At 32.8% G+C, this 15,694-nt stretch overlaps 2 protein-coding genes across 2 annotated transcripts in view; both read left to right on the forward strand.

Moving 5' to 3' along the window:
- The first annotated feature begins 2,247 nt into the window (after nt 1-2,247).
- LOC123555840 (uncharacterized) overlaps nt 2,248-15,694 on the forward strand; it is a 72,261-nt gene continuing 58,814 nt past the window's right edge. Inside the window, exons 1-2 of the mRNA XM_053547174.1 lie at nt 2,248-2,611; nt 3,066-3,249. Coding sequence (XP_053403149.1) covers nt 2,248-2,611; nt 3,066-3,249 — 548 coding nt within the window. The remainder of the gene's footprint in view (nt 2,612-3,065; nt 3,250-15,694) is intronic.
- Nucleotides 11,085-15,694, forward strand: part of LOC123554172 (cyclic nucleotide-gated channel rod photoreceptor subunit alpha-like) — a 176,729-nt gene continuing 172,119 nt past the window's right edge. Inside the window, exon 1 of the mRNA XM_045344123.2 lies at nt 11,085-11,176. The gene's annotated coding sequence lies outside the window, so the exon portion shown is untranslated. The remainder of the gene's footprint in view (nt 11,177-15,694) is intronic.

A 15,694-nucleotide genomic window follows, 5' to 3' on the forward strand; every position in this document is an offset into this window, starting at 1 on the left:
AAATCTGTATATCCTTTCCGCAGCATTAACGTACTAAAACGTATTAGCGTCTGATGGCCCTTTCACGCTTCCGTAGAAACAACATTTATTACACGAAACTTATTTTGAAAATATTTCCGAAATGTCTAGGTCTGCAGCTCTCAAATACGGTTATATCTTACATCTGAGTCATATACTCACACTCTCAGACAACATCAAAAATGACATTTTGAGCGATTTGATGAAGTTCCAAAATTATCGATGTACCCTTGGTCCGTTACGGACCCCTGTGGGATTTCTGTTTATCCAGAGCTCAACTATTTTTTCATAGATTAAAAGCTGACATGCTGTACTAAAGCCCAGGTAATTTCAATTCGTAATAAAGTGCTGAAAATTGGCTCCCCGATAGCAAAAAAAAAAAAAAAAAAAAAGAAGAAGTCCACGCGCATACATTTAGACGGGGTGACCCCTGCGCGTGACCCCTGACTATCTACGAATCAAAATGCGGCTTTCGTTTTCAAGTTTAGCATTTCTACTTTCATTTTATTTACTTCCGGAAATAGCTGAAGGTCGAGTGACATCATTTTCTGTGTTGTCAAAAATATACATGTGCCTGGCGAGATTGCATAAATATGTGCTGGCCGTCCTAAGGTTATTAGAGAAATCATTTTTTATCTAAAAATCAGTGCCTTTTCGACATTTTTAACACGTCTGTACGAAAACTAACGTTTGAGACAAAAATGGCTAAACTAAAATGCATTTTAGGAAATCTGTATATCCTTTCCGCAGCATTAACGTACTAAAACGTATTAGCGTCTGATGGCCCTTTCATGCTTCCGTAGAAACAACATTTATTACACGAAACTTATTTTGAAAATATTTCCGAAATGTCTAGGTCTGCAGCTCTCAAATACGGTTATATCTTACATCTGAGTCATATACTCACACTCTCAGACAACATCAAAAATGACATTTTGAGCGATTTGATGAAGTTCCAAAATTATCGATGTACCATTGGTCCGTTACGGACCCCTGTGGGATTTCTGTTTATCCAGAGCTCAACTATTTTTTCATAGATTAAAAGCTGACATGCTGTACTAAAGCCCAGGTAATTTCAATTCGTAATAAAGTGCTGAAAATTGGCTCCCCGATAGAAAAAAAAAAAAAAAAAGGGGAAGTCCACGCGCATACATTTAGACGGGGTGACCCCTGCGCGTGACCCCTGACTATCTACGAATCAAAATGCGGCTTTCGTTTTCAAGTTTAGCATTTCTACTTTCATTTTATTTACTTCCGGAAATAGCTGAAGGTCGAGTGACATCATTTTCTGTGTTGTCAAAAATATACATGTGCCTGGCGAGATTGCATAAATATGTGCTGGCCGTCCTAAGGTTATGAAGAAGTAAGCAGACTTTATCATAGTGAGTGGCTCGGAACAACATTAATGATGAACGATGCTAAGTGGCATAAAATGTGTTATAATGCATGTAATGACCACAAGATTGAAACGGCTAAACGAAAAAAAGAAACTTGAAAATCCTAGTATGTTGCGAGTCCAGTTAGAAAGAAACTTAGACAAAACAAGTATATCAGGTGCAGCTAAATGTAGTGCGGTGGCTAATAAAACTCCGTTAGAACATTTTCTGTAAATGTGTTCTATTTCAAGATTTTCGCAGGGTTGAGACATTGACATTAGATGAAATAATTCGTAAAATTGCTGATTCAAATCTACTTATGAAGTTAGCATGTGGTGATATGATAGCTTTGGACGCAGTATATCATAAAATTGTTTAACAGCATTATACAATCACCATAGGAAGTTCGAGTTTGAAACGAATTTTCTTGCAACGATGCATACAAACATTGCCCAAGAGTACATAGCTTTTGCTGAACTTATTGCTTATATTGATAATTTTGAAAATACTTCTGTTGATTCAATACAGATTTAGTAAAGAAATACAATGATCGTATTGTAAGTCTTGGTGGTACTGTGTCAACAAAAATTAATAAGACCAAATTAAAAGAGATAGTTCTGGCGACAATTCCATAATTGGATGCCATCAAATATAGCTATAAAGTTACATTTACCTTCAAGAATGACACTGGTGATGTGATACATGTAGTAAAAGTAATGATAACGATGCATTCGCCTTATGGAGAGCTGCATGCATTGTTCGAAAAGAAAGATTTAACAACAAAATTAATTCAAGTTCTTTGATTGATGATTATTATCAAGACTTGCCCAAATCTTGAAATGCATTTGTCAAAATGATACTTTCAGGGACAGATATTTGCCAGGAGACTGGACCAGAATATAATCTTACAGATATTGCTTCTTCAATGACACAGCTGCTAGTTTTTAATGCTGCAAAACGCGTAAAAATGTACAAAACGTTAAGCCATCCTTCAGATAGAGAGATCATGCTGCCCTTACATATAGACCTTACAGTTCACAACAAGACCAGAAGAAACGATCTTATAGACATCCTGTACAAGAATGAACTCTCAGTGTCATATGACCGAGTACTGCGTATATTTACGTCTGTGGCTAGTGCAGTTATAACTATGTATGAAGATTCCGGGGTTAAATGTCCCCCAATTATTCAAGAAAATGGCTTCATACAGGTAACCGGTAATATTTGGATAATATTGACCACAATCTAACTTCTTAAATAGCAAGATTTTCTTTTCATGGATTTGCTATACCATTAATTCAACATCATTCAAATGTGCAAAATGAAAACAAGGTTTTATAGAATTATATATTGAAGTGGTGACAAATCAAAGAATTAGCTAGACGAAACATGTCCAGATTGAGATATAAATGTGGTCAATCTGGTTCGTAACATGTACGATAGGTGTTCAGCTTAATTTGAGCACTATCAAACAAACATAGTTGTCTTGTAACGAGACCCCCGTCCTAAAAATAAACAGAATAACGTTTAACTATCTTTCATTTCTTACAATCATTGCCATGTACAACATCAATGTTCATTTGCCCCATAACAGCCGCATTAGAAGTATCAAACTTTGCAGTTTTCTTCACATTCTACAGAAACTTGTCTTTCAATTCATGATTGTTGCAGTTTCGAGTAGAGTGAACCGTACATTTTTTCGTATAGCTGTAGTAAAAGGAACACAGCTACACATATGTATTTATGTCGGCAGTCACATCCGAGACCATACGAGTAATGAATTAAATGACTGCGTTGCCGCTGTTCGTCGGTGTCTGGAACGTTTCCTGAAATCGTCCAATGTTATATTTGCACGGTAACAGTTTTCTTAGGAAAACATCGAGAAATGATATATTCTACTTCATTTAACCAGTTTTTTTATACTCCAATATCAATAATTAGTCTACAAATTTGTTTAACCTCGAGTACAGTCTAGAACTTTTCGAACAGAAGTATATGTATACATATATGCTATTGTAGAATATAGTACAAAGTGCAATGCGAAAATGTTGAAATTCTCACAGATGACTTTCAGAAATTCGAATCTCACAGTGTTCAAGCATAAGCCCAACATATCTTGTAATGGATTTGTTTTAAAGTTTTTAAGTCTAATAATTTATACTCGTACACATTAGTTTTCTTTTGCTATAATTTTGCAACAGAAATAGAGTTAAATTATTTTGTGTTATGTTTGACAGCTACGTCAGAATCGGACCTGCTCATTTTGGTAATATGTAGAGGGAACTTTTCGAATGGAACTACTTAAAACCCGCCCCACCGCTACTTCCCTTACCCAAAAGAATATGTTAGATACACGGGAGTGTATATCCCTTAATTCATTTTCATTCTGTCCATTTATAACTAGAGCTAAGTTAAGCCCTTCAGTTTAAGAATTAAAGAGACTTAAATGTTAGTAAAAGCACCCTAGTTCTCTTCTTTATCCACGAATTGTCACATTCACAAATTCCAAATATGTAGATTGCTTCTTTGTATACAACTTATTACAATGCGCCCCATAGTAATAAAAGATTATTCGTTATAAAAATATTATACTCTGTTAATGTTTAAGATTTAGATTATATACAGTGAATTGAATCAAGGAATGACCGCTTCTGGAGTTCCACATGGCAAAAGCATAGGCAATATGCATTATAATCATGCTACATACAGTAATTTACGCCCTGTAGTTGACGCCTATCTCAATTGCGGCCTTTGAATTATGATCATAATATTTAAAATGTCAGCATATATATCATTAATTTTATTTGTAGATACTGATTCAGAAACTTTTAACTTCGATCTTTTGTTGGTAAGTGTAGGGTTGTTTATATATAGATCAGCAACACATAAACACATTCCAAGGCAGGAATCAAAGTCTCACTAAAGTAGCATTGGAAAACATTTGACAAATACCCTCTGCACAGCCGCAAAAAAAAAAAAAAAAAACAAAAAAAAAAAAAAAAAAAAAAAATGCCGGAGAACATTTGCATAGATTCAACAAAACAAAACACTACCTTGGAAAAACAACACAGACTTCCTCAGAGAATTCTTATAACTGATTAGAATACAAAAATGCTACATGATTTGAGAATTTAATTTCTGTCAAATTAAAGCTTTAACTTCTATTTGACCATCGTAAACAATGATGTGTCAGAGATACTGGGGAATTTTGCCGATCTGCAATCTTTATGAGGCAGGGAAACTCGGACATTAATAGTCTGGAACTATTTAATTTTCTTTCTGGAACAATTTCTCAAATATTTTTTATAAAATATGCGAATTACATGCTTTCTACCTGTTCAAGTTTTCTAAACAAATCATCTGTTTAAGGTGTGATAAAAGAATAATATCCCTCCTTTCGAGTGGCAAAAACACCGCCAAAGACAAACGCGCTATCTCGAACATAAACAACTGGATTTCTTTAACGCTCTACAGTGTTTTAATACCCACGAGCTTCTGTTCCAGCCCCTATGCCATTTACGTAAAAATAATCTGGCATTAAATCAGATACGGAACTCGCCGCCAGCACAAATTTTCCTTTTTCAATGTTCTGCACGAGAATCAAAGACGGCTCTTTGAAAAGTCAGTTATGACTTTGACCCTACCTTTCTTGCCCTGTTCTGCATTTTTTAATATCAAAGATGACAGTTATTGCCATTCTGAACAAACAAGAACAGTTCGCTCTACATACTTTTAAGGTTGTCATTGAATATTACATATTATTAATATTTACCCAACATAAACATTATTTCTGTCTAATATATTCCATTTTTGGCCAAAATGGTGAAAATGTTTGCCAAGTATTGACTGTGCTGTCAAAATCAGAAATAGGTAGGGATGTTTGTTTGTGACTAGATCATTTCTGTTTGTAGCTTATTATAAATGCAACAATAGTATACTCTATTTTAAACATGTAAAACAGCCGAAAACATTAAATTATTCCAAACAATTGTTCCAGTTTTGTGGTAGATCTAGCAGTATATTGCATTTTACAATAACGGAATTGTTCATTTTGTTAAAATATGACTCTCTAATCAATCACATTTTCAAGCTGTCGCTTCTATGTGTCATTTCTTTTGTGTTTTCGTGATATATGGGTTATTCATCTCCCTGTTCTTAGACTATATAAGATATATTTGATTCTTATTGTTGTATGTGCTCGTTTATAATCTTTATAAATACGCAGTATTTCGAAATTATTTTGACGTCATTGTTTAACAACAAGCATGACGTCATAATGTCAAAATTATTAGATCTATGACGTATTAAAGGCACTGACCTCCGGGTCGTACGACAACAAAAATATTTAGATATCATATCAGAAAAGTAAGTCATGATATCTATTGATTCATAATTAATCCATATGTTACACATTTTGATATGTACATGTATCAGTTGTTCTATAATACCTCGGGCAAACAACGATTTAATATATTTTACTTTCTGCTCTTCAGCGCTAACTTTCTACTCTTAGGCCACACCAAATTGATAAGTTGTTCATCGGATTTTTTTCTGAAAAATTTGAGGCGGCGAGCGAAAAAATAATTCAAATATTTTTTTTGGTTTTTGAGAAAATCAGGAGCGAGCGAAGAGCGAAGAAATATATTTGTCTTCATTTGGCTCTCGACTGACTAATAAAAACCTTAAAATAGAATGTATAGCCCTTTTAAATTAAAAAGTAAGTCCCCAGGGATTGAGAAAATCTGACCTGCAGATGCACAAGAAAGCGAACTCGTGAAAAAAGGTAATAACATTGTCATACAGTACACTGTAATCAAATAATGCATGCTTTTGAAAATGCTGTTAGAAAATATGTAATAAACAACAATGCATAACCTTACACCATACTTATCACATACATATGTGACTTGAATATTTACTGCTATGAAAATGTAGCATTCTTAGCTGACTTCACAAAGTTTTTGATACATCAAATATCTATGTGAGTGTTACTAGATCTATCAAAGCTTCTGATTTGAAACTTAGAACAGTTATTTACTGTCAAAGTCTACACCAGGAGAAACAATACTCTTAAGTCTGAATCTAGACAGAGATAATGCCCCTTTTTAACATAGAATATTTTTAATTAAGTTTTATATAATGACCAATAGCTCTGTACTTTAATAGCTTCTGACTATTATGCCCCTTTTACTGGCAAAGCTCTGATTCAGAAAAGTCGAGCATGATGTCTTATGTACAGCTCTTTTTCTAACTTTAAACTTTCATAACATATTAAATGTGTTGAAACAAAGTCTCAATTAAAGTCTGAAATGGAGATTAACGTGCATTAACATTAGTCTACTAAATGATTGGAAAATCTGAAATTACGAGTTGTTTTCAGAACAGTTTCGATTTTCAGATTTTACGACGTAATGTAAATTCCTTACCCCACCAACTTTCGTATGCAAATGCTGATCATTTGGACAGGAAGAAACAGAAAACAGATAAGTGACATGCATCCCTTACCAAAATAATGTAGATTGATGTTATCAAATAAATTAGTATGGTTTTCTTCATCCAGTTTTCAATGAAATAAATCGATTTTTGTAGTATGTAATTTGGTAAACATTTGAAGAAAATGGCGTAACTGCATAAAGGGGAAATAACTTTAATGCAACTAAATACAAGTGTTATGATTTATTATCGACGATGTGTGCGTAGTATGTATTTATTTTGATTAAAATCCATTTGAAAACAATCTGGGACTGGAATTATAAGCATTTATACACTTTTACGTCTGTAAAAAGAAGCGCACCAAAATATTTTGGATTGATTTTTTTTCAATGGGGCGAGCTCAAGCCAAAAACAAAAAAAAATATTTTTTTTGTGTTTCTGAAAATATACGAGCGGCAAATCCGATGAACAACTTTTTAATTTGGTGAGGCCTTACAACAGAAAAATGGTGGTTGGGTGGTAACAGCGGATACTATAAGGGGAGTATAAAGTCCTTCATGGCGTATATAGGCAAAACGTCTTTTGTTACCCATTATTTTTATCTCTCAAAATGCTACAGAAGTTTACAGTTTCAAGATTTACACTGGCCTACATGATACTATATGATTTTTGTGTAAGTGTAATAATTATGTGTCGCTAAATAAAACCATTATCATTACCATAATTATCATTATCATTATTAGTATAACTAATATGAATTAAGGCAACGCCTAACATGGGGATTTATCTTTTATTTATCCACTTACAAAGAAATATTCAACACTCAAAAGAAAGTGAAACGTCGCTCTGAAAGTGAAGTTTACATTTAGTGTCATCATACCTCTTACAGCGAAAATCATACATTGCAAAATTTACGGTAAGCCGTCACGATGACGTCATTCACCGCGTTCTCGCACTGTCTTAAGAAATACTGTTTTTTAGAAGTGTTTCTAGTACGATGTACAGTATATGAATGTAAAAGAAACTGTCCGTCTGAAATTCTCTTTACAGTTATATTGTCTTTTTGATTTATTTTCTATTGGCTTAAATATATCATCACATGTTTGACGTCGTGGGAGTGACATAAAGCCATTACATAAATCTGGTATTATACTAATGTAATAAAGCTTTGACGTGGGCGAAGAAGAAAGGAAAATGTTAATGTTTCAGAAGAAAAAACTTACATGTGATTAAAGAATGTTACATTTGTGTCTTTCGAGATTGAATTTATTAAATTCGTTGATTAAACTCGTTGAAAAAAAACCCCTGATGAATGCTATCAAGAGCCTCGCATTTTATTATTTTATTCAACGAGTTTAATAAAATGAATATGATAAGACGTTCATGTAGTATTCTCTATTTAAAAAACGTCTCGGATGATCCTTTAACCTTAAACGACAAGTAACACTTGGTACCTGTACGCATGAAATGTAGTTTGGTGTCAGCCTATGGCTACAAACTGCAACAGTAAAAACGTGTTTCAAGGAAGACTTACTTCCTATTTTTGCATACTCGTAAATTGGGCGTTGATGTTGAATTATTAAACAAAGGTATGCCAAACGTTTCCTTTGTCACAGATTTTTGTAAGAGTAATCTGTTCTATTGATGTGTTCCAGATGTAAAAAAGAAATAAATTTGAACCATTTTACCGAAATTCCAGAAAACAAATAATTTTGCATCTCCTTTATCTAGGTATACATTTCCTGTTAAAAGTTACTCGTTGAGTTTGTGTACTTCCTTTTTAATGATAAATTTTGATATATTTTGTGACCATGGGAGATAATAAGAAAAACGAATTTCTGATGCTGATGTCAGCAAGAAAAACATTTAAACACTGTTTTTGTTTGTCATTCCAAGCATGGTTCAGAAGGTTCACTCCTTTTGAAATATTGTTTCTGCACTATTCAGAGAAATTTTGCAAATCAGCGTGATAATATGTCAACAAGTGTTCCAAAGACTAATATACAATCGCCTATTTTTGGCAGGTCATGTCGTTAACCAAACAACGAGTGGTCTTATCGCTTTGTCTCTTTTGTTAATGTTAAATCGATGGCTCCAATAATCGTATCAATAAAACAGCTCATTAACGTACATATTCTTTAAGATTGACCAGCATGACACTGTAGGTGTCCATACACAGCAATATCCGCTGAATTATGAAAAAATTAATTGGTAATAACGATTTAATTGATTGGTCTTTTCAGACAGTACAAAAGTCAGAACAAATCGATACATGTTTTACTAGTATTAAAGGCACTGGCCTCCTAATCGTACAACAACAAAAAAAGAAAATCATTAGATATGATATTTCTTGAGAAAGCTTTAAAACTTAGTTACGGACAGATCGTATGTTATGGAAAGATATTTAAATTAGTTGTCTTTACTTTTTTCATTCAAAAGCGTTTGTAACGGGGTACTGGAGGAAAACTGTCACAATTCTAAAGTATTTAACGGTCTTAAAGTAAGAATTCCTCTATCCATGGTGTATTGGTTATTTTTATTTTCGAGATGGCCGGGCTCAATTCCTGACTCAAACATGTTTATTTCCTTTATTTAACATTTGTTACGATACTCTAGAAACAAAAGGCCATGTTCTTATGTTCATAATATGACCAAACTTCAATTTTAAAGAAAGATCATTTTTAGCCAAACTCTTATCAAAATACGAAACGAAAGGATGGTATTTGAGCAAAACAAAACTGAATATGTGGCTTTAAAAAGGTGTTTATGTACTGACGGGCAACGGGAAGATCAAATTTAAATAACAAGGCTTGAAAAGCATGGCTTTGGGCTGAAATATTATCGTTTCTTAGCTTTGTGTAAATTCCTTATATAGTTTGTAATAGATAAAAGAACCAGCTATAGCGTCAGAACCATCTTCTTTAGCCGCAAAATGGCGGGAAGGTTACAGAACACTATTTTGTCACTTGGGATGACATTTCATTCTTGTTAACATTTTCATAATTATTACAGAGTGAGCCATGCAGAAGAACTCAATTTCAATACGGGTTATAGCTACTATAACAAGTCACAACATTTTAATCAATTATGAGTCTGTTGTAAAATAAGACGCAAACTCTGTTATAACAAGATACATGACCACTACGTTTTTCGCCATTTTATGTCAGTTTTAAGATTATTCTTCATAATGAGATATAGTTGTAAGCTGAACTAGGAATGGCTACAGAAATTAAGTAAATAGAATTAAGTGTATTTAGGCATATAGTCAACAAAATCTTGTTTATAGATTTCAACAGATCTATCAGTATGCCGCCTGCTTCCTCCTACGAATATTCAGTGCATTCACTTAAGTTTGTTTGATAATACCATACCCTATATATTTTTCATTGATCCAGTCTCTTTATACGCTGAAAAGACATCTTGAAATCTGATAATAGACTGGTAATTACTGTGTATCTACACTATATTTAATAAATCGATTAATTCATATCATTTATGAAAAAGACAATACGTAGAAGTAAATAGACACATATCTAGACTTTCTGAAAAGAAGCAAAAGATAGAAATAAAATATTTAAAGGCTGTTCACATAAATTTCTCATCATTCAACAACTAAAAATTAAGGACAAATTAGCGAAAACCAAATATCTACGATTGCCGAATATATGTATGCTAATGTCATCTTTAGTTTCTGTTCTGTGATATTCCAATGAAACGAAGAATTTTATAATAAGGTACTTTACCGTGATTTTGATTAGTACCTTCGATTGCATTTTCCCTTCGGTGCGTAATACTATAAGAGAATGATAATATATGCATTCAATACCGACTTTTGCAGTGTTATAAGCAAAAGACCGCCCCGGTGGATATTTCTCCGTCAGTGGTCCCCTAATTCCCGTGTAGACTAGATAATTATTATGATCTCAGGCAACTCTTGTTCAACTCGCTTTTATGTTTATTGGACACCATTCTTTTAAGTTTAACTTGACAGCAACTAAAAAATGTAAAAGAAAAGAAATAAATCATACAATAAATACACTATTGTGATCATAGTCCTGCTTAACATGCTAACTAACGCCATTCCAACACATTTGTTGAATACCTCAAAATTTCAAAATCGATCGACAGTCAGAAAATTCATTACATCAAAGCGAGCACAATTTTCTGGGAAACTGTCTTTTTTGAGTGTCTCTTCAGCTTGTTTTGAAAGCGTCTGCTAATATTGACGGGATGTGTGCGTCTAGAGAAACGGACTTACAAATCGATAGCTACAGTGAATTTCGTACAGATTTTTCATTGTGACTTTTGACTAGTACTCTGGATACATGCAATCGGATTTTCTGTACAACGTAAGTTACAGTTCATCATTATTGTCTCTCATGAAATGCCTCGATATAATTACTTTATCTCGGCACTCACTGAAAGTCATGTTTAATTGTTGCTTTGGGGCTGTGTATTTTTCTCAGTTTAGTAAAGCGTCATGTGTATTATGTAGGCTTTCCACCTCTTGGCGGTACCATATGTTGTTTTTTCTTGCTTGATATCAAATCTATAATTAATGCCAATAGGTTTTTTGAAATAATATTTAGGCGTAATTGTTGTTAAATTTGTGTGAAATCTTAATTTTATCACATGTTTGTGTCGTTATACACAAATTCGCCAAACTGAGAAATAGTTTCAAGGCGTTCTACACATGCGATGTCATTATCCTTCTTGAAAAGAGACAACAAAAGAGACAACAACAAAAAAATCAAATAACTAGGACGCATTTATAAACTATTTCAGTTTATACTTGCATTAATGTAAAACGTTGCATAAAGATGAAAACATATATCTGAAAAATTCAACAGGAGTTATACAATGGTGTTTTAGTGTTGTAAATTTCAGTTAACTTTCTGTAAGTACAATACACACTATCTAAAAAACAAAAACAAACATCAACAGCATGTTTTACACAATAACAACACTCGTGTAACGTTTTATGATGATTAACGTATTAAAAACATGTAACAGGTTGTTGTCTTGTTATGGAATTTCGATACACAAAATGGTATTTTATCTGAATTGATCAGTAGTCCTTGAAGATGAGCAAGACGTGCTAGTATCACGTGTCTCTGGTTTATAACTCTGCTGCTCTGATCGGGGAAGTTGTAAACAATACAAAACAGTATATGTTTCAAGTTTAGTTTGGCTGTTACTAAAGGAAGACTTTGATATCAGATAGAATCAACAGCGTATGCTTTTCATTGTTGAAACGATTATGGTACAAGTTGCGCGAGTGATTATTGTATTTTTTTTAAATCGCGAGGATTCTGTTTTCGCTATTGTTAAAGCACAAATTTCGCGAATTTGAAATTTTGACTGTGTTTGCGAAGTTTCATATTCGCGAAATTGTAAAAATGGTATCCTACTTGATTAGATTTATACTCCTGGTAAATATTTACGCAATGATTATTGTTCGCGAGATGTAGGGCCTCGTGAATATAGCAAAAATTAAACCCTCGCGAAAAATTCTGCTTTTACAGCTAACTTCACGGATGAAACTCACATTGTGCTATTATTGGTAGGGATAGGTGTACATTTTTAACATTTATTACGAATTCTACAACATAAAGCAGTTCCGATTTTAAATAAAGCATACTGTTAGCCTTGGGAAAAATATCTGATTTGACAGTAATTTGATCTTGAGTCAATATTCCTATATTTGTACTTTGATATAACGGCACTTTCTGATTGAAATAAGTGGATTTCTATCTCTCATCTCTTTATCAAATTGTACTTTTGTAGCTAACTTCATGAAATAAAGTCAAAAAGGAGAAATAAAAAGTGAAAATTTCCATTAATCAAACATGTAATTTCAACCCATAATTTCAATTCTATTAAATGCAGTTCATAAAAATGAAAGAAAAATTTGACTTATTTTTTTTTTATCATTGTAGAAAGTTTTAGATGGTAAATTAATAGTAAATGAAAAAGAATCCGGTAGTAAAAAATGATCTGTAATATAGAGCAATTACATTCATTAAGCATTTTATTTAGAATTAGTGTTGTTCTTTCTAGTCTTTTTGTTGAATTTATCGCTTAAAGACCCACTACGGAACAACTGTAGTTTTGTTTTTGTATTTCCATGATAGTAGTTATACATGATTTGCATGAAAATCTTGAGAAATACATGCATCTAGTTAAAAACTGACAGTAATATATATTAGGCCAAGACAACATGTTAAATGAATAATCATTATTTTTTTGAAGTACTGCAGCGGTATGCACAGCACTTGATGTGTTTAGATAAGTGTAAGTACACTTTATAGAAATTTACGATACGTGACAGCTGTTCGTTTGGTGCTTAATTAACTGGTACGTAATTAGACATATCTTTGCATAATATAGGCTATCATTGTCCTTAAATATATATGTATAAGCTGCAAAGTCCTACATACATCTTTCGTTTTGAAGGAACTTCACATGTGAAAACAAACAAACAAAATCAACAGGTTTTGGTGAACTTTTGCACTTCATGTTTGTATGTTTCAGTAAAATCTTTAATCGCATTTATCGAAAAACGTATTATTTGTTTAGATTAGAAGTAGAAATACATACATGTATAGGTATAAGCTTCAGGAATCTATATCATTTTGAAAGGATACTTAATGTTTACAATTTAAGAACACATTCTTCGTGGCCAACAATTTGTGTTTTTGCACGCATTTCTAAGGTGATATAGCCGACCTACCAAACTGTACATATTGGAACGAACACTTTCAAGTGCTTTATATTTTAACTTAAATATTAAATGAAGCAGGAGCACTTTTATGAGGTTAGCATATCCCATATACAGACTGTTAGATATTCTATTGGAGTTTTAAGCAGTTTGTTGTCAATATATACACTATATATTTCGTCAGCAAAATGTCATTCCTCAAACTTACAAATGTAATACACAATTACATATAAATTACAACATACCTTTTCAAACAACAAGTGTTTTCCTTTAAAAATTCATTCTAATCCAAACTATTGACACAGTTTCATGATTTTCTTGGTGCGATATTTTCTTGTTGTTGTTTCTATTCTTTCTTTCTTCTTTTTTGCTTTAACCTAAGTCACGAGGGATCATTTAAGTAAACTTTGGGGCATTTTTAACAAGTCCACACATATTGATTTAAGTCCTTAAGTTACTAGAAAAGTATTGATAAAAGTACAGATAAAAATTTACAACGCGTCAATTATACGTCGAAGGAGAAATGGCGGCAGATGCTGAATTTAGATATTGAAATATATTCATTTTAAACTCTATGGAGGATTATGTGTTTGAACCTACAAGCTGTTTATATTTCGTTCGAATCAATATAAAATAAAATATTTTGACTTATGACGTAGCTACTTTAAAAATGTAGAATTTTGTGTCCGCAAGTGGAAGACTCAAAATGCCGTTTCCATGTCTTTATTCGTTTTATGACTGGTACAATGCTTTCACCACGGTTTATGCGTTAAGTTGATAATTATATTATGTTACGCACAAGGTCTTGCCGTCATTATTTTTGTTGAAAATTTATTACTTGTCTTTCGCTTTTCATTGAAATATCAGGATATACCAGATATTTTTCACCGGTCTCAAACTACGACACAATCCCCCCAAAAAGATACATTTTCCCGAAATTGAACGTTTCTATTCGTTTAGAGCATTTCATTCCACATTTTGAAAATATGTGCTACATATCATATGTGTTAAAAACTAGTGTAACTTTTTTTTTGCTCCCGCCATGCTAACGATGTAAACAGAGGGTCATATCATTCACGCGAAAAATACTGAAACGTGATTGGATATATATGTTTCGATTATTAAAGGTCATACACGCCGTTAAAAAGGAAGTCTATGGGAACCTAATTGATGTTCTTTAACGACTGAAATAACATTCCAGTCTTTACGTCGAAGGTTTAATAAAATTGAAAAAAATCGCCGTTGATGAACAATTTAACTTTTAGTGGCAAGTGATTTTGCCTTGGAAAACAGTGCAGATCAAGATCTTGCTCTGCACTGTAGTAAAGTTTCGTGTACACCCCTTTGAATAATAAATGGTACTGCCAAAGTTGAATGACAGACCAGTCCATTTTTAAAATTAAACAGGGTAATACAAGGAAACGACCGACACAAGAAACTAAATGATACACTCACCGGATATGGAATTTGAACGTCAATTTGAAAGACCGTTTGAGTTCCGTTGTAGCTGAAAAAATGTTTTTATTATTAAGTATGAAATAGCTACATATATATTGTCTCTTCTGTAAGGTACGGAATTTATTAGTATAAAGCTAAATGACACAGAATGACAAATAATAATCGTACTTAGCTAGGAAAAATCACTCGATTTTGTAACTACAACATAGAAACATTTTTGCATTTTATTTGATACTTTACATTTTGCATGTATTGATCTGTTCCTTATTTTACTTACAAGCCCGACAAATCTATATATTTAATTGTCTTTGTTCGTTATGACAATATTCCTCTTTGTGCTGCCATATGGTCTACGCGCATTACATTCTATTTATATGTTGATCTTTTGATCTTTTTATCGTTTTTTCCTGCATGACATTTAATTAAAGTACACATATATGATATCGTTTAAGACGAAAGTGGTTTTCCAATATTTGGTAACAGCCGGTCATTCGTTGAAGCCTGTAGTATAATTTACAATGCATTGCATGGCAAAAGATAAGACTTTGCTTGTAAAGCAAAACTACATGTAGATTAGTAGAAACACATGTTGACACGTCCTTTTATTCTGTGACCATTGCATACTTATATTTCTTATAAAAAATCTAAATGAAATTAAGGTTGGCTTGGAAATGTAATACAACCTCTC

The sequence above is a fragment of the Mercenaria mercenaria genome, chromosome 7 (assembly GCF_021730395.1).
Source record: "Mercenaria mercenaria strain notata chromosome 7, MADL_Memer_1, whole genome shotgun sequence".
Lineage (NCBI taxonomy): Eukaryota > Metazoa > Mollusca > Bivalvia > Venerida > Veneridae > Mercenaria > Mercenaria mercenaria.